The sequence below is a fragment of the Cetorhinus maximus genome, chromosome 15, assembly GCF_964194155.1.
Source record: "Cetorhinus maximus chromosome 15, sCetMax3.hap1.1, whole genome shotgun sequence".
NCBI lineage: Eukaryota > Metazoa > Chordata > Chondrichthyes > Lamniformes > Cetorhinidae > Cetorhinus > Cetorhinus maximus.
In genome coordinates this window covers 88,451,488-88,474,325 of record NC_135893.1, presented here as the reverse complement: position 1 = coordinate 88,474,325, position 22,838 = coordinate 88,451,488, and the positions used below count along the sequence as shown (strand labels likewise).

At 41.2% G+C, this 22,838-nt stretch overlaps 1 protein-coding gene across 2 annotated transcripts in view; it reads right to left on the bottom strand.

The window, feature by feature from the left end:
• sun1b (Sad1 and UNC84 domain containing 1b) overlaps positions 1-15,268 on the bottom strand; it is a 55,748-nt gene extending 40,480 nt beyond the window's left edge. For both annotated transcript variants that reach the window (XM_078558887.1, XM_078558888.1), the window contains exons 1-2: positions 15,031-15,268; positions 7,817-7,907 (exon numbers count right to left, since the gene is read on the bottom strand). In XM_078558887.1, the coding sequence (XP_078415013.1) occupies positions 7,817-7,907; positions 15,031-15,034 (95 nt within the window). In that variant the 5' untranslated portion in view covers positions 15,035-15,268. The remainder of the gene's footprint in view (positions 1-7,816; positions 7,908-15,030) is intronic.
• Positions 15,269-22,838: the final 7,570 nt, after the last annotated feature.

Sequence of the window (22,838 nt, the reverse complement as noted above, 5' to 3'; positions counted from 1 at the left end):
GAGAATAAGCAGATAATGGGACACACTTCCATCAAACAAAAAGACACAGATTGTTTGTGTGAACAAGGAGTATAAATTCCAGATTAAGTTTATGTGCCTGTCCCTTTAAAGTACAAGGTGGTGCAGTTTAATTCAAACTTTTCTTCCCTTCTTTCCTTATTACCAAAGAATCTCATTCTATTTTTATTTCCCCAATTTTCGCTTATCCACTTTCTCAATTTTTCTGAGCCCCTCACTTGTTTCTGCACTATGCTCTTCTCTACAAGACAGCAATTCAAAATGGAGCAAGTGTAGCAACAAAAAATATGGAAAGACATCTCGCTGGTGAATAGGTTGGAAAGTAAAAAGCTGCACAGGATTAGAAAGGCAGAAATCAAAATAAATCCCAACATAAGCAGGGGTGAAATCAACTGCTGGCCCATCTACCAGCCAAGTCTTTCACTTAAAAATCTACAGGTGGCAGCCAACAGTATCTCAATGGAAATCTAGCCAACCAACCACAGAGCTGGAAAGGAGGAAGTAAAAGTAGCAAGTAGTGTCAACAAATTAAATACAATTTATGAGCAAGTAATGCATCTGTTTATAGCATTAATGATACGCAGTACTCTCAATTAGAAGAAATTTCATCCAACAGGATGAAATTACCAATTGAAGAAAAATAACTTATGTAATGACACTGGATTAACCTAAATTCTTTATGAATGTAAATTCTGCAAATCTCAATTCTTCTCTGCATACAGCTTTTGCAGATGACAATTCTTGAATTGAATTTTGCTTCAAGATTGGAGGCCTATGTATCCTAGAGGCAATGCAATATATTCCAGGAAGTATTATTTCTTTTTTTCAGGGCCTGAATTTTATGCTCCCCTTGCAGCAGGTTTTCAGGCAGCTGGGGTTTTGGGGAGAAGGGGGGAGGGGATGCGCGCGCGAGCGCATAAATTGAAGGAATGGGATTCTGGCCCATCCCGGCCATGCAGCAATTTTACGCTGGGACGGGCAAGGCCTCAGATGGAAAGCCTGCCCTTGCCCAAATTGAGGCCCTTAAGTGGCCAAAGGGCTGTTTCCCACCCAGCCTCAATTTTTAGGCTGGCAGGAGGATTGGCCTTGCATGGGGGAAGCCCAAAAATCTTGGGCACGGTGGCGCCTCCATCAGAAGCCCTTTTAAGTTGCCCCCCCCCGTCAAGTTCCGATCGCCTCCGGACCTCCCTCTATCCCTCTACCCCTGGCGTCTCACCCGATCTCCCCCTTCACACATGCCCGCCCAGACCCTCCCTACCCTAGAACACTTACCTGGACCTCCAGTGCCTAGACTTTGTGTCAGTTGTCCTTATGCACTTCATCTTCTGTCCACTGCAGCTCCTGTCGCTGCAGGGACTCGAAAGTTGCAAGCCAATCAAATTGTCTTAAACTGATTGGCCTGTAGTTGCCGGACGTATCCTTACACCTTTTTTTGAACAAGGGCGTAACACAATCAATACTTCAAAGTCACTAAAAACAAGTCAAGTACAGTCAAAGTTGTTTGGTAGCCAAATGCAGCAGTTGATTTGTACCAAGTCCCACAAACAGTAATGGAATAAATGATTTGTTTATTTCACTTAATCTGTTTTGGTAGTGTTGGGTCGCAGGAAGGACCGCCGCCTCTTTGATTAAGGTGAAAAATTTCGGTGGTCACATACGATCCTATCAAAAAGTCAGATCACATCAGGGTTGTCCAACCTTCTTGCATGAGGGGCCACATTTCAATTTTTTTTTCACTCAAGGGGCCAATGAGCAAATTTCAGAAAGATAAGGTTTGGCACAACATTAAAGATGAATTTTTTTAAAAACCAATGTCAAAGCAACAAAATTGATAAAGTTAAATTGATAATTTTAAGAGCAATAATAAAACCGCCCATTAAAAAAGTGCCAAGTAGCAGAGCTAACCAATAAAGCCTTTGCCTTTTTACTTAAGAAGCAGAGCTAGAGAGACAGAATAGGCCCTAGGCCTGGGCACCAGAGATGGGGTGGGGATCAGGGCCAAGCTCAGGAGTTAGGGTTATACTCTGACCTTGTGTTTGCCTCTGGTGACACATACCCCAAGCTGGCCTCAGCAGAATTCATATGAAAGTTTGGCGGGGGGGTGGGTTGGAAGCAGGTTGCTGTTTGACCTGGGTTTTCCTCCTCTCCTGGCCTGCTTTGTGGCTAGGTTTTTGGGGCAGGAGGGGGAGGAATGGTGCGTGTGTCCAGCTCACTCCCAGGCTCAGATTTCACATACATATTCATTCCCCGTCCAGGACGTTTGGACATTAGGAATTTGGGGCAGCTGTGAAAGTGCCAAGATGCACTTCCTCACTCTGTCCTGTTAGAGACCCCAAATGTCCTGGCTGCGCACTGTTACTGCAACTGCTGCTCCTTGTGGCCTCCCAGCCCCCTCTGTCATCTTGATCCGTGCTCCTTTAGGGAGCCAGCGCCTACACAAGAGGACAAGAGGGAAAGAATGCATCACGGTCACTCAACTTCACGCTGCTCCTTCAATCAACGGTGAGCCTATCAGCAGCAAACGTAGGAGAGAAATACTTACCTGTATTTTGATCAGCAAGTCCACGGGCTGGATAGAGAGGAATAGCGGACAGGATTGTGGCCAGTGGACATGTTGCACAACCTTGGATTACAATATGTGTGTTCAAGGCTTGGCGTGTGGCCTCAACCCACAAGCAACAATGAGATAAATTTCCCTCAACCACTTGTATGGTTAACTATTGGCCAGGGTGATCAGAAGTTCTGTGAGGAGTTTTAACCAGGGGCTTAAAAAGAGAGCCAGGTAGTGAGGTGAAGGGTTTTAAGGCAGGAATTCTAGAACACAGGACCACCAATAAAGGAAAGTTGAAGGCTGTTAACAATCTTATAAATCTCATAATTGTAATGTTTTGGGACTGTCTCTTTAAGATAAAATGAAGGAGACCTATCCTGTCGTCTGCCTGACAACAAGCCTGCATGATCCAAACTGGAACCTTCAGCTGCACCAATTGCTCCCAGGGCTTCTTCGAACCCTAAGCCTGCTTAACAGCAGCACCCTTTCAGTCTAGCCTCTTCCCCTGCTGCAGAACACTCAGGGAACCTTCTCAAGTTCCACCCGTCTCTATGATGACGTACCTTTCAGGGACCACAATGCTTCCAAACTAATTTATCTCTAACTCCCAAAACAAAACATCTTTCTGCACTGTACTTCTTTGCAAGCGATGTAGACATCACTGTCTCCAGCTAAGTGAGCCCACCTGCTGTTTTATAGCTGTTAACCCCTCTAACTGTTAACCCCTTAAGTCAACATGACCCCAAAGTGTTAAGTGTAATAGACTCCAAGCTGCTTTAGTCGTACTATCCAATTTTCTACAGTTAAAGTTTAATTCTGGGAAGATTAAAGTTTACCTCTAAAATATTAACATGAACTATGAATTAGGTATTCATTTTAAGTATACCAAAAAGTATGTTTTTTCAGTTGTGCTATAAATAAAAGTATTCAAGTTGCCTACAAAGGTTGTGTTTAGTCAATAGTCCCTTTAGCCTTTTGTTACAGTAAAAGTCTTAAAATGTGAACTCTTGTTGCATCGTCCTTTCAGCTACTAACCGGAAATTCAAACTTATTTTTAAGAAAAAATGTTATCGGTCTCTGAGTAGGTCATAACAGGGCGCACAAGAGGCTGGAGTCAGAGGAACAATGTTGGAGGAGTGGGGGGTGGGGGTGGGGTTGAAACCGTGATGCTGTAGGACATAAGTGAGCAAGAGACTGAGGCTTTGAGTGGATTTAAACAGGAGGATGAGAATTTTTTAAAATTCAGGATAGAAACAGAGACCTCAATTACCAAGGAGTCCTCTAACTCGTTGGCACCCATGCAGGTTTCAGATTTACTGGTGGGCTAAGAGAAATAAAATCCAACAAATCAGAAGCTTATAGTTACAGAGCTGGCCTCGTCTCCCTCAGTGCTGTCAAGCAACCCAACAATTTTAGGAACAATCCTAAAGATGTCAAATCACAGGGTGTCCGAATTGAATAGCTTCCCTACTGATCAGGATACCGAAAGTATCCTGTCCCACCTGACTAACAGCAGGGTGAGCTAATTAGTACCTTGCTGTGGTCATGGTGGACCAAGCAATCAATTATTAATATCGAATTTAATGAGATATGCTTAATATTGGTGTCAGAGAGACAATACCCTGGCTATCAAAAAAACTTGTGATTCTCCTTCATACTCAAACTATAAGTTCATTTGAAATAAAAACAGGAAGTGTTCTTCATTCCGAAGAAGTCACATTCGACCTGAGACGTCAGTGTGGTTTCTTTCTCCACAGGTGCTGCCTGACCTGCTAGGTTTTTCTGGCACTGTTTTATTTAGATTTCCAGCATCCACAGCATTTTGCTTTTGTTTTAGTTTGAGTATGTGCTGGCACCTGCAATAATTCATTTTCATTTTTGCATCCAGGATACAACATTACTAATAGAACAGCTTCTTCACTGCTAACCCAGGCAATTAAACAAAATCCTTCTTCCCAATTAGCAAATAAATGAGCTTAAGGTGGATTTTGCAAAGATGGTTGATTTTAATACAGTTGGGAGAACTTCTTCTGACTCTACCCAGTGTCATCAACTCACCTAGTCCCATGTCAGGTACAGCACATCACATCTGTTCCAATGATGCCACTTTCTAAAACGGTGCTTCTGATGTGTCTTCCTTCACCGAGGTTCCCTCCGCCTCTCCCCAACTGTGGTCGACAGGGACCTCAACTGAGTCCGACCCATCTCCCGCACCTCTGCCCTCACACCTTCCTCTCCCTCCCAGAACAATGATAGGGTCCCCCTTGTCACCCCACCAGCCTCCACATTTAAAGGATCATCCTCCGCCCATTTCCGCCAATTTCAGCATGATGCCACCACCAAACACTTCTTCCCTTCACCCCACCTTGTCGGCATTCCATAGGGACCGTTCCCTCCAAGACACCCTGGTCCACACCTCCATCATTCCCAACACCTCATCCCCTTCCCATGCAACTGCAGAAAGAGCAACACCTGCCCATTTACGTCCCCCTCCTCACCGTCCAAGGGCCCAAACACTTTCAGGTGAAACAGTGCTTCACTTGTATCTCCTTCAATTTGGTCTACTGCATCCGCTGCTCCCAATGCAGTCTCCTCTACACCGGGGAGACCAAACACAGACTGGGTGACCGCTTTGCAGAACACCTCCAGTCTGTCTGCAAGCATGACCCAGACCTTCCTGTCACTTGCCATTTCAACACATCATCCTGCTCTCATACCCACATGTCCGTCCTTGGCCTGCTGTAATGTTCCAGTGAAGCCCAACGCAAACTGGAGGAACAGCACCTCATCTTCCAATTATGTACTTTACAGCCTTCTGGACTTAACATTGAGTTCAACAACTTCAAATCATGAACTCTTTCCTCCATCCTTGCCCCTTTTTTAAAAATCCCCTTTTTTCTACATTCATCCATTTTTATTTTTATTCATTTATCTGTGTTTTTATCCCTTTTTATCCCCCCTTCTATCCCATTTTCTATTCTTTTTGCCCCCACCACCACTGCCTCCTCCCCCCACCCTATCCCCTACATGGCCATCTGTTACCTGGTCCATGATGTTCTTTCACACAATGCTACCCTTGTTCTGCTATTATCACATTCTGCTTTCTTACCTTTATACCACTATCAGCATCTTTTTTAGCACTAACCGCTACCATTAATACTGATAAAAGCAAGAAATACTGTAGATGCTGGAAATCAAACAAAAAATAGAAAATGCTGGAAAAACTCAGCAGGTCTGACAGCCTCTGTGGAGAGAAAAAAAAAGTTAACGTTAAGTACGTATGACTCTTCTTCTTGTCCTTTAGTTCATGACATCTTTGTCAATCCCTCCTTTGTCCCCACCTATCGCTGGCATTCTATCCAGCTCCACCTGCCCCACCCTCCTTTAACAATATAAATTATATCACATTTCCGCTTCTCTTCAGGTCTGAAGGGTCATACGGACTCGAAACGTTAACTCTGTTTCTCTCTCCACAGATGCTGCTAGACCTGCTGAGTTTTTCCAGCATTCTGTTTTTGTTTCATATTTCCAGCATCCGCAGTATTTTTGCTTTTATCCAGGTACAGCACATATTAGTTTTTCCACTACATTAGTTGTCTACAATAATGACTTGATAGAGTTGTCAAACTACAATGAAAATCAAATTTTGCCTTCTACTTTCTCTTTGCCAAACTAAAATATCACTTAAAACATTTTATTAAAAAGGGTAGCAACAGCATTTGAAACTGAAAGCTGTTCTGCCTTCTTTATGTTACGGAGTCTTAGATTCACTATGGCAATACAAATCGACACAAGGCAATTCACTGTTCAAATTTTGAATTGAGGACAGTGGTTCTTGTGTAAATCTTTAACCCGCTGAAAACCCTAATCTCACCCTGTAGGATTACTTTATTTCAAAAGCTAATTATCAGCTCAAAGGCTTTTCTGAATACACTACAGTCTGCTTTCTCCATTAACTCATCATACACTTGTAATGTGCATCTGCCTGTCTTCATTCTCCCCACACTAAACAAATATTGACAGTGTTAGGTGCAACACTAGAAGCACAAATCCAAAGAAGAAATGACAGCTGCTATCTTCTTGTAAACATGCACACCATAAGCACTCTCACAAGACAACTGGGATACTCTTGCCAGGTCTCTTCACTCTTGACCAAAAGCAATAACCAGAAACATAAAGCAGTGTTTGTGTTAACAGGCTCGTGGCATTTGTTTCTGAATGTGCTTACCCATCCCAAATTCCATAACTTGCATTGCTCAAGTCAACGAATACAGAGTTAGGAGAGACTGAACAAACAACTGAAGTTTAAGATACGATTATCAGGGTAGAGGATCCTTACACAGATATAATGCCAATTACTGAAACTCTTGGCGACCAAGATCTTGAAAAAGGATTAAAGTAGGTCAGTATAATATGGTAATGAAAATAAACAAATGCACTGTCAGAATCTCAAAACGGCAGAGAAAACTGCTTACACACTGTGCAGATGGCAAGTTAACATACTTTTACAGGTATAATTCTCAGAAGCCTGCACATATGAAATAGTTAACAAAAGTCAAGAGAAATCTGGCCAAGCAGCACATTCAATGATGTACCAACTTTTGTTACACAAACATGAAGCAACATAATACAAATTAATTTCCTTAATCAGAAAAATAGAGGCAAGCAGGATTTACAAGAGAGGGCAAGTCAGAACAATGATGAATAAGATTAATGAAGATATCCAGTTTGAACTCAAGGTCAGTTCAAGTTACAAAATCAAGCATGTGTTGGTTTTCTCACACTCTCCTAGAAAAGCAGCAAGTACACTCCAAAACAGATGCATTTAGACTAGCATTTGGATGCTCACTTTTCTATTATAGGGATGCTCAATACATAGTCCTACATTTTCAAATTAAGTCCAATTTGGACACAATCACATTGTACAATCACAATTTTCTATTTATTTTATGAAGCTTTCCCCTGTAGCTAGGCAGTAAGATTAAAATATGCTCTAAACACAAAATAAGAATGGTTAAAATGTTTTTCTATTCTCTAGTTAGGAAAATTTTTACAACCATCAACAATTTAGGATATTTCAGTTTGTTGATTGAATACTCCAAAAACAAGTCAGTGTATCGCTCTCATCCTCTAGAATACATTTAAATTATCACAAATGTTTATAACTATCAAACATTCAAGTCAAAAGAAGCACAGCTTCAGACCATTTACAGCAAACACCATGCACCTTAGCTGGAAGAATCTCACCTGAGTGCATAGGTATAGCCAGTGTTCTCTGGCACATATTGAGGAGGAGCATATGTGTGCAGTCGGGAAAAATCCATGCTCAATTGTTCTACTGCAAGGTGAATAATAACATGATGCAATACTTCCAAGCAACACAACACTATGTACATTTCAGTTTACCAGAATATAAAAATCCACGTGTTCAACCTGTTTCTGATACAAGAAATCAAAATGGTAAAATGCACTGGTTAAATTACTACAGTATTCTTGGGAATATCTGCATGGATAAGCTGGGGTCTGGATGGTTGAAAGCTTTGAGTGTTTTACATCTTTTGACCCAAGTCACCCCCTAAAAAGTTAAAGATATAAAGGAATCTTGACAATTGAAGAGTTCCCTACTTGTAGTGTGAAGCATACTGCACCTCAGGTAGATCTATCTACTTCAGTTTCATCAACTGAAGTCCATAGGAACTACAAAGACAGTAAGCCCAGGGAGATGCCAAACTCATGAGATTTCAGTCTATTAAAATTCTGCTTTTAACTTATGAGCAATATATTTGTTATTATATACATGAATAAAAGCATTTATACAATGCTAGCATCAACTACATAAAGGATAACCATGCTATTGCCAAGTTCTATAGGAGGTTAAAAAGATCACAATCTGGGCTACCATAAGGGTGGCTTAATCTCATGATTCTTATCTCATGCCAGGCTTAAAACTTAGTGGTAAATGCATCTGGAACATTTCCATTATTCCAAAAATAGGAAAAGGCTCAACAGGCCCAGAGGAATTTTCCAGGCCGGTAGCATTGATGCTTTTATGGGCACCTCTTACACAGCTATTAGTCTTTCTAGGGTTCTGTAACTCAAGGGAAATGGCCACTGAGTTATTATTGTTGTTCTAGAGTCTGAATCTTAAGCAGAATCAGGATTTTAAAAAGACTGCTGTATGAAGGAGCCAAGCAGGTTTACCCTGCAGTTGTGATGAGGCAATATGAAGCACCTTATTTACCCTTTTCATCACCTCCACTTTTTAAGTGACACATGGTTCTAGGTTAAATAGTCTAAATAATTCAGGTTTAGTTTTATTCTCTGCTGCCAAGTACAAAAACATTTTGAATCAACACCATTTTAGAAGAGCATTAGGTGAGAATTAAGGAAAGGTCGATTCTGATGCTTTAAGTATCCTATTAACTCTAGATCTCACACAATCCTTTCATGACCACAGAACATTTCCTGGACAACACAAGCTTGTAAATACTCCATCTAACATTAAAGAACCCAGGCAAAAACTTTCAATAACTAAGACCGATTTCTGAAATAACTTCTTTGAGGGAGAATAAATCGAAGTGAAGTCAAGTCACTTGTCTCTGCCTCTTAAAACCTGGCACATCTCTTAACATTTTAGGTTGATGGCCTCTCCAAAGATGCTACATGACCTGCTGAGTATTTAGAGCATTTTCTGTTATCTTTATTGCAGGCAAATCATCTAGGTTGCTCTCATGCACCTAGTGATTAGTGCAACAATGTGGCAAACCTCTGGAAGCTGGTCCCTTCTGTGTAGGGGAATGGTGTTTCACACAAGAACCAAAAACTGTTGCTGACAACCCCTGTAAATAAATATACTGTGAACCAGAACCATTTCCCACGCAGAAAATTCCAACCTAAGGGAATCAGTATTATATCAGTGTCATTGACCTCACTTAGTTCCAATCTTATCATTCAAATTGTAGTCAGAGCATCCCCAGCAATGGCTTCTTCACACCACTACTTCCAGTCTTCCCCAAGGATCAATCCTCATCTATATGCTGCCTCTGACTTGTCGCCATGACACGGAGTCAGCTTCCAGTTATGCATCACCTCCCTCAGTCCCGCCACCACCCATGTTATCAGACTGCTTGCTTGAGGTTCAGTCTTGGATGAGGCACAACTTCTGTCACAAACTCTCTACCCTTGCCACTGATTCTCTTCTTGTCCCCGTTTCAGTTTCATCCAGGCCATTTGCAACCTCAGCAACTATCATGAAGCTTTTAATGTATATATTATTGGAAAATATTTTTCTTTTAAAATAGAGGTTTAGTCTATGGGTGTCTTAATTGGATTAAAGCCAACTAGTCTGGGTGCTTTGATGTGGACTAGTTTTGAGATGTATGAGAGAGGTAGAGTGCATTTGCACTTTTTGAATAGAGCATTCAAGAAGTGGGGTGAAATCTGGCACCTAGCTAGCAGAGGCCAAGCAATATGTTTATATTACTAATAAAATTAGTACCCAAGCTAAAGTCTCCAACCTCACATCCTTTCCATCACAAAGATGGCCTTTCACCTCAATAACATTACACCTGCCTCAGCCTATCTTCTGATAAATCTCTCTTCCATGGCTTCATCATCGCCAGACATTACTATTTCAAAGTTCCCCTGCCCCAGCCTCGCATCTTTCACTTATCCAAACTCTGCTGCTTGTTCCACTCATCCATCACTAGCCTACATTGATTCAGTCTTCCAACGTTTCCATTGTTAAATTGTCAAACTTAAGTCCTTCATGGCCTCACCACTGCCCAAATCATAGCTCCAGCAGTCTAATAACACCCCCTCAGTTTTTCTAATTCTTCTAACAGTGGCTTTTTGTACAAACTCCCTCTCTTCACCCCATTATGGACAGCTGTGCCTTTAAACCCCTCAGCCCAATTCTAGAATAACGTTCTTAAACCCCTCCCCTTAAAAGGTCCTCCCTAAGTTCCACAAGCTTCTGGACTACATTTTTATTTAGTTCTGCCACCATATGCATGTGGGATTACACTGCTGAAGCACCTCGTGATGTATTTATACATTAAAGTGCTATGTAAATGCAATTAACATGATCCTGAACGTCTTACAGCTTGCAGCTGCAGGGCCCAACATCAAGAGTTCCCTGCTCTCTGAAAGAAAAAAACCCCAATCTTCCACAAAGCAAATTACCAAATAGGAGAGAGAGGTGGTCGCAAATGAAACAATACATAAAATATTTTGAGAGCACCATGTAACTCCATTTTTATTAAAAAAGCTAACCATTCTATTAGGAAAATCCTTAAAAAAATTATCAGAGTTTCTAGTTTTCAGGTTTACAGCAATTAAAGTTGGAACTGAATCAGCCACCACAAACCTATGATAGATTAGAAGAGGCCACAACCTAAAATTCTGAATAAAAGTATTAGCAAGCGAATATCAAGCAGAGCATGGACAGCCAAGGTCAGGGACGTGTGTGCACAATGACTGTTTGTGGGTTTTCCCTCCTCTCACTTAAAGAGCAGCGAGTGGTTGGGCTGACCTTGTGTTGACGCAGAATAGCACCTTGTATCTGCATTCTCTGGTGCATCTGGCTTTGGATGTTGCATTTTTTAAAGTCATTTATTGTTAAATATTAAACTTGCTTGAGACTTTAAAAAAAACCAAAAGTGGAGGTGTATGTCCTAGATTATGACATGCAACATTCTGCCTGTCCACAAGGGTGTTAAGTTACTAGCTTTAATTTAAACGGAATTTAACTGCATTCAAATAGAATTAATTATTCTCCTGGCAATATGTACAACATTGCCTGAAGTACTGGAAAATAATATTCATTTTGATGTAATGTTTACTGAAATCCCATTAGGACCAGGCTCAAGATTATCCAGTCCAACTCTTCCATTCCGGATTCAGTCAACTATTTATCTATCATGAGAACCACCCCAAAGTTCAATTAAAAAAGACTCCCCTTCATGTGACATTCATCATTCTCACCAGCTACTATTATTAAATCTAATGACTTAAACTCACTTTGCAAGGCAAATTGTGCCAGAATGCCCTCCTCTGAGGATGTTTTCAAATCAGACACACCCAAAGAAAACATTGCTGTAATGGCATCACGTGATTTCATTGGCCAGCAATGCTTATATATGCTGAAATTAAATTTCTATCGGGGATCCCCCCTCATTACTTTCAAAATAAAACCAGGCTGTCAGGTACAGCTTCTATTTCAATCTCCTTTTAGAATCTGGTTTCCAAAATGCAGGAAATGTAAAAACGTCCACTCCTACTAGAAATTGTGTATTTGAGATAAATTTATTAAGCCAAATAGAAAAACTCAACTGAAAGCACAAATCACAAGGGCAATCTACATTTGTCGTTAAACGAGTCTAAAGCTGAACAGTTAAACACTGGTTTATCTCAAATTGTACTTGTGAAGAAAGGCTGGACAGGTTAGGCTTGAAATTAGAACAGTAAGAGGCAACTTAATTGAAACCTCTAAGATCCTGAGGGGTCTTGACAGAGTGGATGTGGAGAGGATGTTTCCTCTTGTGGGAGAATCTAGAACTAAAGGTCACTGTTTAAAAATAAGGGGTAACTCATTTAAGACAGATGAGGAGAAATTTTTTTCTGAGGGTTAAGTGTCTTTGGAACGCTCTTCCTCAAAAGGCGGTGGAATCAGAGTCTTTGAATATTTTTAAAGGCAGAGTTAGATGGATACTTGATTAACAAGGGGGTGAAAGGTTATCGGGGGTAGGCAGGAATGTGGGGTTGAGGTTACAATCAGATCAGCCAAGATCTTATTGAATGGCAGAGCAGGCTCGAGGGGCTGAGTGACCTACTCCCGCTCTTAATTCGTATGTTCGTATGTATGTATTATCAGCAGTGCAAGCTAGTCACCAGAAAAATATATATCCCATCAGACAAGTTTCATTTGCTGTTAATGACATGGGCATGCTCAATGTACCAAATGGCCAGGGAAAAAAGTACTCTCCTTCATAATTTAAGAATTTCCAAGTGTTGGGTTCAGAACCCTGAACTTTTTTCCTATTTCCTCTACCTCCCTAACTCGTACAATTCCACAGCCAAGATGATGAACATGCAACCAGGTTTCAGGTTTATACCACTGCAGTACAATCAGACATTCTTACAGCGATTTGCATCATATCTGGGGGAAAGCCCTTCCACAGCAACTCAAACGAGATGAGGAATTTATCATTTGGCCAAATTATGCCACATCCCATCATTCTGTAGCACAATTGTGTAAGTTGCCACCAGTTGTTTGTTTATTTTCTTTTAAATGCAGACACCTTTGGTTTTAATGCTCTACACAAACAGGAGGGGGGGAACCTTCAAACCATGGGACAGTCCCAAGCACAGCAGGGTTATCAACATTGGTTAAAATATAGTTCGGTAGTTTTCATCACGTCCTCCCACTGACTAGCCCCCATTCTCCTGCTGCTAGTTGGCTAACACACCCATCCTGGCAGTATATCATCTTCCCATGGCTTGTAGTGAGACATCTCAAGAATGGAATATGCTGTACATGCTATTGCACTCAGTAATATTCATCTTGAAATGCTTTGCTCCCGGGCTGTATGCCTTTCACAAATATCAAAAGTATTGAGCAGCCTCAGAGTGGAACAGGATGTATGGAGAAAAGTTGAATTTTATTGCACTGTCCTATTCAATTTGAAATGTTCTGTAATGCAGTTATACAAATTTTATGAATAAAAGTATATTTTTGGAAAAAATCTTCCTCTGGCAATTAGAAAGCAAACAGACTCATTAACAGATTGGGTGAATCTTAACCCAGTCAAACAACCTTTCTTCCTCCCTAGCTCCAATATTTTGGTATCAGAATGTCCTAAAGGAAATTAAAATGCAAAGTTTTTTTGCCCATTTTTCTGCCAGATTATTTGCAGGAGTTCACAGTCTTCAATTCCATGAGATTCCAGGACAATGTGGGAAGTCTGGCAACCTTATAATAGGGCAATTTAGTCAAGCACCAGACAGTGCCACAGTGGGATAGATGCAGATTCCATCTTCAATTGCTGGAGTTCCCTGTCTCAGCCAGTGGTTTCCCTACAAAGAGTGAAATGTCAGAGGGAATCATTTTAATCCACTTTAGCAATGGTTTCAGAACTGAAGCATGAACAGGAACCAGAGACATCACCTCTCTCTCTCTCAGGAGAGTGCAAGAGAGCAGCTATCAATATTGAATACGTCGCTTGTGCCACCAACAGTTGAGGTACTGATCCTATATTGATGTTCTATTCGATCACTATTATTTAAATCCAACAATTCCATTTGTACACAACAATAAATGCATCTTTTACTGCGTACAGCATAGTTATATCATTAATTGTTGCATTCGGCAGTATTCAGAGCTCAACTGTATTCCTTTGAAGACTGTCTTTCTTAAAAAGTTATTTACAACATTAGAACCTCATTCATATTTTTAAAAATCAGCACTTCAAGTGGACATTTCTTGACCTTTTAAACGTATCAATGTTTTCCCAGTATCTCACTGTCCTAGTGGTAGTCATGGCAGTTTATCAGAACAATTTTCCATCACCAGCACATGTTATTGCTTGATCAAATCCCAAAGTTGATTTACGAGCAACGAACAGGAAACCTGGGATGGCCGATAAACATTCACAAGTCATGTAACATGTTAGCTCACTCTATTGCTTCTCTTGTTTAGTGTTAAGCAAGTAGGAAAAAAAAACCTTGAGCAGACTTTCAATAGGAATAAAATTGGCCATTGCTAGACAGTTTTTCAGAAATTCAACTTACTGGATGTTAGTAAAGATGTTATATTATTGTCCTTAAAATGTCTGACATTAGCATGCATTCCAAAAATAAAGAATGGAAACATTTTATACCCAATTAAATGGGAAAAACCATCACAAGTCTAAACAATATTTTAAAATTATCTTTACTGCTGTGACCCCACGGCAGCATCCTTCACCATATTCCCAAGCTCTGAATTGTCTGAAGCTTCCAGTTGCTATTTTACACAGGTTGAACACGGAAGGATTTTAAGAAAACAATCATTAAAGGTTTCTCCAGCCAAATACACAATCAAGAATAAATTTTAATCCCATTTTCATCCAAACCATCTAGTGAGGTCAAATGTTAAGTTAATTAAAAACAGGCTGAACACAGTACGTCAGAATGCAGTGAATAAACACACACACAGCAAATTATCTACACTGAAGATAAACATCAACAGAGAGAAGGCAAATTAAAATTTGCTCATGCAGAGCTAGAACTTTGTCCAGTTAGGCACATTTGTCTACTACATCAAGCAGCCTGCAGCAAGTATAAATCAAGTTAGGCCCACAACACACAAGCAAATTACAAACCATATTATATTTGTCATTAACTTATTGAATCTGGGGCACGTAAAAATATTTAAACCCTATGTAAACTATAGTAAACCAGCTTTCATCGGAATGACTTGCCCATGCAGCATTCACGGAATCTGTCAGCATAACCTCCTGATGCAAATCCAAAACGGCAGCAAATCCAAGTTTCCTACAATCACAGATCTGTTTTACATCTTTAGACACAGGGGTTTATTTTCATTCAACACATTGTTGTATTCCACCGTTTTAAACAGTGATTAATGCCGGCTGACGGCAGGCAAACTTCCACAACTTGCCGATGTATTTCTCAGTCAACAACACAGTATTCCAAAATGGCCTCCCTGTTTCCACAAAGCATGAAGGATTATGAATCTGGTCCACCTACTAACAATTAATACTGTCAATCAGGAACAACCTTTAAAGCTATTGGCCACTGCAGCTGCACTTCAGCCAACTGCAAAGGCAATTAAAACTCTTTCCGATTCCAACCTATTGCAATAGACAGATCTGAATGAGAGGGGGAGAAAGGAAAAGCAGGAACAGGATTACAGTACTTGCTGCATTGGGAATGTTAACCACTTAACTGTTGTACTGCACTGCTAAGTAGTAGAAGCTTAGAGACTTAATATGTCTTTTCTAGACATGATAATCACGTTCATGGATTAGATAATATCACCAGGAACTTGTACATTTGAGAACAGTTTAAAAAAAATACATTTAGACAAGTGGGAATTTAACTTGTAATTGAAATGGCTCAGAATGGTTTTCTACATTAATGGCACCATAAACGCAAGTTATTGCTGAATGCCTAATATTTAAATACGCAGTATATTGTATAAACAGACTTTTACTAGGTACTTTTAGAAGCCATGTTTACATAAGGTACTGTTGGTGATGCTATGGTTTGTTTTCTTCCAGCTTTGGAATGGTATTTAAGGCATGCTTATCGACATGCTGTAAATTTAACATTTTAACCATTTTTCACCACAGTATTCACAATTTAAAAAGATACACTAAGGAAAACAATCAAATGTTATCTTCATTGGCTTATCCAAATATATCACTTGGGATTGGTGTACACAAGTGCAAGTTCCATATGCCAAATCAAATTATAGCAACATTAAGGTGCATTAAAAATATCCCAAAATGCTTTATTTTCATTCCTGTCCCACCCCCATAAAGGAATAGACAATAAGCCACAGAGGGAGAGTTAGAAGAGCTAACATGGATTGATCAAAAGGATAAGTTTAGAGGGCTAAGTATAAAAGTTGTGAGCTTTAGGTAGGGAATTTCTGGGTAGGACTAAGACAGCCAGAGACCCTGCACCAGTAACAGCACCAAAAGAGCAGACCTCTGCAAAAGACCACATGCATTCCGAATTAGTGATGTTCAAATTATATGCCCTTGGGGTTGAATCTGAATTTCTTTTTTTCTAAACCCACAAACAATTGAGCAAGCCATGATCCAGGCATTTATAATACTGAACAGTAGTGGTAATATAAGTGTAAACAAGCTACTTAACTCCTCATTGTCTAATTTGAGATTACAAAAGCAAAAATAACAAAGTTCAGTTGAAATTGAGATAAGAAATTCCAGTTTTGCATACAATAAACGCAAAGGCAGATTATTGTGTTAATTTATTTTAAAAGGAATTTAAAGATCAAATTTGAAAAAGAATTCAAGATTACTATTCAAGTGATCTCTCCACATTACATACAAAGACTTTAAAGAGTTATTCTGTGTAAACTGTTTACATTTTTCATTAATATTGCTTTCCATTCTTTAATGTTTGCTGCCTGCTACTTGGGCCCACTCAGATCATTGAAGAATTTAAAGGGCTCCCACACCTTTTGACAGTTCCAGTGAGCTGATTCAATAAAAAAGTTGAGCCATACCAAGCAAAATCATTTTCAATTCAATGCCCTAATTTAGGAGATCTCATTCGGCCAATGGTGGGAGTGGCTACAAACAGCCCTAGCGCACAGGAGGTAAAAACAACTAGCCAAGGATCCCCATTGTTCTCCAGCCATCTCTGCTGAAAAGGAGCATATGACTGATTAAGGACAAGGTCAGGCTCAGCTGTGATGGCCCAACACCTCCCCCAGTCAGCTAGCCTACATAGTCAGGTGATGACTAAAAAATGGCCACTTGACCAAATGTCCTGACAGTGCTCAGTCCCTGAACACACACTCTTTACAAAAGGAGCCACACTTTAGAATTAATTCAGAAAAGCACATCAGAAGAGTGTGCAGGAAGTTCTGCCGCTATGTGGAAAAGTCATGCAATTTCAAGTCTCAACGGAACGTGGAGCTACAACTCTCATCACAAGGACACCAAGTGCCAAGATGACAACTTCCATGTATCTTCTGAGGAGGTAGTTTATTGACTACTCTGTGCACCTCCAGGTAACTGATGCAGTAACAGGCAGAACGCAACATCAGGCCATCTGCCACTTCCAGGTAACTGACCCGGTAACAAACAGGCAGAACACAACATCAGACCATCTGCCACCTCAAGTTTATACTTTTTAAAAAATTCTTTCAGAGTGTGGGCATCACTGGCTAGACAGCATTTATTGCCCATCCCTAGTTTCCCTTGAGAAGGTGGTGGTGAGCTGCCTTCTTCAACTTCTTAAGTCCATGTGGTGAGGTACACCCCACAGCGCTGTTCAGAAAGGAGTTCCAAGATTTTGACCCAGCAATATAGTTCCAAGTCAGGATGTTATGTGGCTTGGAGGGGCACTGGCAGGCAGTGGTATCCCTATGCGCCTGTTGCCTTTGTCCTTTTAGGCAGTAGAGGTCATGGGTTCGGAAAGTGGTGTTGAAGGACCCTTGATGAGTTGCTGCAGTGCATCTTGTAGGTGGTACACAACGCTGCCACTGTATGTTGATAGTGGAGGTAGCGAATATTGAAGGTAGAGGATGGGGTGCCAATCAAGCAGGCTGCTTTGTCCTGGATGGTGTCAAGCTGGTGTTGTTGGAGCTGCACTCATCCAGGCAAGCGGACAGTATTCCATCATACTCCTGAATTGTGCCTTATAGATGGTGGACAGGTTTTGGGGAGTCAGGAGGTGAGTTACTTGCTGCAAAATTCCCAGCCTCTGACCAGCTCTTGTAGCCTGTGTTTATATGGCTGGTCCAGTTCAGTTTCTGGTCTATGGTATGTTCCAGGATGTTGGTAGTGGTGGTTTCAGTGATGGTAATGCCATTGAATGTCACAGGGAGACAGTTGAATTCTCTTGTTGGAGATGGTCGTTGCCTGGCAATTGTATGGCGCAAATGTTACTTCTCACTTGTCAGCCAAAGCCTGAATGTTGTCCCGGTCATGCTGCTTATGGGGACGGTATCTGAGTCGTCGCAAATGGTGAAAATTGTTCGTTGATGATTGCACATCCCCGCTTCTGACCTTATAAAAGGAAGGAAGGTCATTGATGAGCGGTGAAGATGGTGGACCTAGGACATTACCCAGAGGAACTACTGCAGCGATGTCCTGGGAATGAGATGATTGACTGACAACAACCACAACCATCTTCCTTTGTGCTAGGTATGACTCCAACCAGTGGCATTTTCTCCCCCAGATTCACATTAATTCCAGCTTCAATAGAGCTCGACGATGCCAAGGCAGCATTTCACCGAATATGATGTTAAGGGCAGTCACTCTCATGTCGCCTCAAGAATCCAGCTCTTTTGTCCGTGTTTGGACCAAGGCTGCAATGAGGTCAAAAGCCGAGTGCTCCTGGCAAAACCCAAACCAAGCATCAGTGAGCATGTTATTGCTGAGTAAGTGCCACTTGATCACACTATCGATGACACCTTCCATTACTTTGTTGATGATCTAGAGTAGACTGATAGGACGGTAATTGGCTGCGTTGGATGTGTACTGCTTTTGTGGTGTGTACAGGACATACCTGGGCAATTTTCCACATTGCCGGGTAGATGCCAATGTTGTAGCTATAATGGAACTGCTTAGATAGGGGTGCAGCAAGTTCTGGAATACAGGATTCAGTACTATTGCTAGAATGTTGTCAAGGCCCATAACCTTCGCAGTATCCAGTGTCTTCAGCTGTTTGTTGATATCATGTGGAGTGAATAGAATTGGCTGGAGATGGCAACTAAGAAGGCAGAAATGGATCATCCACTCGGTACTTCTAGCTGAAGATTGTTGAAAATGCTTTAGCCTTGTGAATTGCACTGATGTGCTGAGCCACCCCATCATTGAGGATGCTGCTTCTGTTGTTTGGCATGCAAGTAGTTGTGTTGTAGCTTCACAGGTTGACACCTCATTTTTAGGTATGCCTGATGCTGTTCCTGGCATGCCCACCTGCACTCTTCTTTGAACCAGGGTTGATCCCCTGGCTTGGTGGTAATGGTAGAGTGGGGGATATGCTGGGCCATGAGGTTACAGGTTATGGTCAAGTACAATTCTGCTGCTGCCAATGGCCCACAGCACATCAAGGATGCCCAGTTTTGAATTGTTAGGTCTGTTCAAAATCTATGCCATTTAGCACAGTGGTAGCGCAACAACACAATGGAGGGTGTCCTCAAATGTGAAGACAGGACTTCACCTCTACTAGGACACCAGGTGGTCACCCTACCAATACTGTCATGGACAGTGGCAGATCGATTGGTGAAGATGAGGTGAATAGGTTTTTCCCTCTTGTTGGTTCCCTCACCACCTGCCACAGACCAGTCTTGCAGATGATATGCCCTTTAGGGCTCCGCCAATAGTGCTGCTACAGAGCCACTCTTGGTGATGGACATTGAAGTTCTCCATCCAGAGTACATTGTGCCCCTGCCACCCTCAGTGCTTCCTCCAATTGGTGTTCAACATGGAAAAGTACCAATTCATCTGCTGAGGGGGGCAGCAGGTGGCAATCCACAGGAGATTTCCTTGCCATGTTTGACCTGATGCTGTGAGACTTCATGGGATCCGGAGTCAATGTTGAGGGCTCCCAGAGTAAATCCCTCCCAACTGTACACCACTGCTGGGTGCCACCACCTCTGCTGGGTGCCACCACCTCTGCTGGGTCTGTCTTGCTGCTGGGACAGGATATACCCAGGGATGGTAATGGTGGTGTCTGGGACAGTGTCTGTAAGGTATGATTCTGTGATTATGACTATGTCAGGATATTGCTTGACTAGCCTGTGGGATAGCTCACCCAATTTTGGCACAAGCCCCCAGATGTTAGTTAGGAGGACTTTGCTGGGTGTGCTGTTGTCTTTTCCAGTGCTTAGACCAATGCTGGGTGGTTCATCAGGTTTCATTCCTTATTGACTTTTCTGTAGTGGTTTGATACAACTGAGTGGCTTGCCAGGACCATTTCAGAGGCCAGTTAAGTGTCAACCACATTGTTGTGGGTCTGGAGTCACATGTAGGCCAGACCAGAGGATGATAGATTTCCTCCCCTAAAGGGCATTAGCAAACCAGATGGATTTTTACACCAATTGACAATGGTTTCATTATCATTACTGAGACTAGCTTCTAATTCCAGATTTATTAATTGAATTCAAATTCCACCAGCTGCCATGATAGGACTTGAACTCGTGTCCCCAGAGCATTAGCCTGGGCCTCTGAATTGCTCATGCAGTGAATGTCAAAATACCCAAGAGGAACAAAAAAACCCATAGTACCACATATTTTAAAAATTGTTATCATCACCTGTAACAGCATCAGCTTTGATCAGTTTTCAATGTGAAGTGTATATTTATGCAAACTTAAGTGATTTGATTATTGTATCTGTACAAAGAGGGGGAGGGGCAGGGCAGGGAGAGACCTGGATACTTCCCGATGCCAAGAGTGGCATTGGAATGAATCTCCAAGCTGATTCACATTATGTTAAATTTCTGGATTTTATCAGTCTTCCCAAAATTTGTTGTAAACACTAGTAAGAAAAAAATGGTGCAGCAATGATCAACACATGTACACAGAAAAGTATATACTATTTAAACCACAGGCTGTGATGACAAGATTGTGGAAGGGTTTGTAATTTAACATTTGTGGTCTCAAAATGAGCTCCACTGACATTAACGTTAAATCTCTTCAACTCACATGTTTACATATAAATGAGAAGGATCTAAAATTTACCATCCAACACTTCCCTAAAATTAGTTATACTGCTATATCACATCTAACTGATATCCTGTCATTTTTCTCTCTTCCCCACAACTGACAATATTCTCCAACCTTCTTCCCCAAAGACATCAGCTTCTTTCTAGAATATAATTACATATTGCTGATCTTAACTAGCTGGAGCCATTGTGCAGCAGGATTTCTTCAACCATTTCATTTGCCAAGAACTTTAATTTCATTCAACAAGATTCACGCGCTAAATACTTAGCCATTGGAATTATAAAGCTTTGTAATACGGAGACTAAAAATAGCACCAGCTGATTTTAAGTTTCTCATGCATTTGTGAAACTAAACTTGGAACTTGGGGAGGGGGCAGTAATACCTATAAAGGGTTTCAGTGTTTCCCGGTCACTTTCAGACCTACTATTTCCTATTCAGCAGAGGGGATGTTGAGTAAATCACTCATGCAATCTGAACTAAATGAATCAGAATGTTGCAAGAACTCAAACAAAACAAGGTACACTTTCCATGCATTTTCACGTAAATAATATTGAACATAAGAAATAGGAGCAGGAGTAGGCCATTCAGCCCCTCAAGCCTACCCCGCCATTCAATAAGATCATGGCTGATTTGCCCCAGGCCTCAACTCCTCTTTCATGCCAGCTCCTCATAGCCCTCAACTCCAATATTTCAAAAACCTATACCTCCTCTTTAAATACTTTCAGTGATCTAGCCTCCACAGCTCTCTGGGGTAGAGAATTCCAAACATTCATTACCCTCAGGAGAAGAAATTCCTTCACATCTCAGTTTTAAATGAGTGTCCCCTTATTCTGTAACTATGTCCCTTAGTTTGAGATTCCCCCAACTAGCGGAAGCATCTTCTCAACATCTGCCTTGTCAAGCTGCCTCAGAATCTTGTACGTTTCAAAAAGATCACCACTCATTCTTCTAAACTCTAATGAATAAATGGCTAGTAAAGCCGTTCTTGATAAGTCAACCCCTTCATCCCAGGAATCAGCCGAGTGAATCTCTTTTGAACTGCCTCCAATGCCAGTATATCTTTTCTTAAATACGGGGACCAAAACTGTACACAGTACTCCAGGTACAGCCTCACCAACACCCTGTAGTTGTAACAAGACTTCCCTATTTTTAAACTCCAACCCCCTAGGAATACAGGCCAAAATTCCATTTGCCTTCTTAATTACTTGCTGTACCTGCATGCTAACTTTTTGTGTTTCATGCACAAGAACACCCATATCCAAAAATAAAAATACCTGGAAAAACTCAGCAGGTCTGACAGCATCTGCGGAGAGGAATACAGTTAACATTTTGAGTCCGTATGACTCTTCAACAGAACAGTTCTGTTGAAGAGTCATACGGACTCGAAACGTTAACTGCATTCCTCTCTGCAGATGCTGTCAGGAATGCTGAATTTTTCCAGGTATTTTTATTTTTGTTTTGTATTTCCAGCATCCGCAGTTTTTTGCTTTTAACACCCATATCCATCTGTGCTGCACTTTTTTTGGAGTCCCTCTCCATTTAAATAATAGTCTGCCTTTTGATTCTTCCTAACAAAGTGCATGACCTCACAATTTCCTACATTAAACTCATCTGCCAAGTTTTTGCCCACTCACTCAACCTATCTATATCCCCTTGCAGATTCCTTATGTCTTCATCACAACATGTCCTCCCACCTATTTTTGTATCAGCAAATTATAAATAAACCTGCCTCGACTTCTCAGACTGTTTCAACATTGATCATATTGAAGAAGGATTTGCAAATTGCTTCAGCTTGAGAGTTTGCTAGGGGGAAAACTGTTCTAAAGCACAATTAT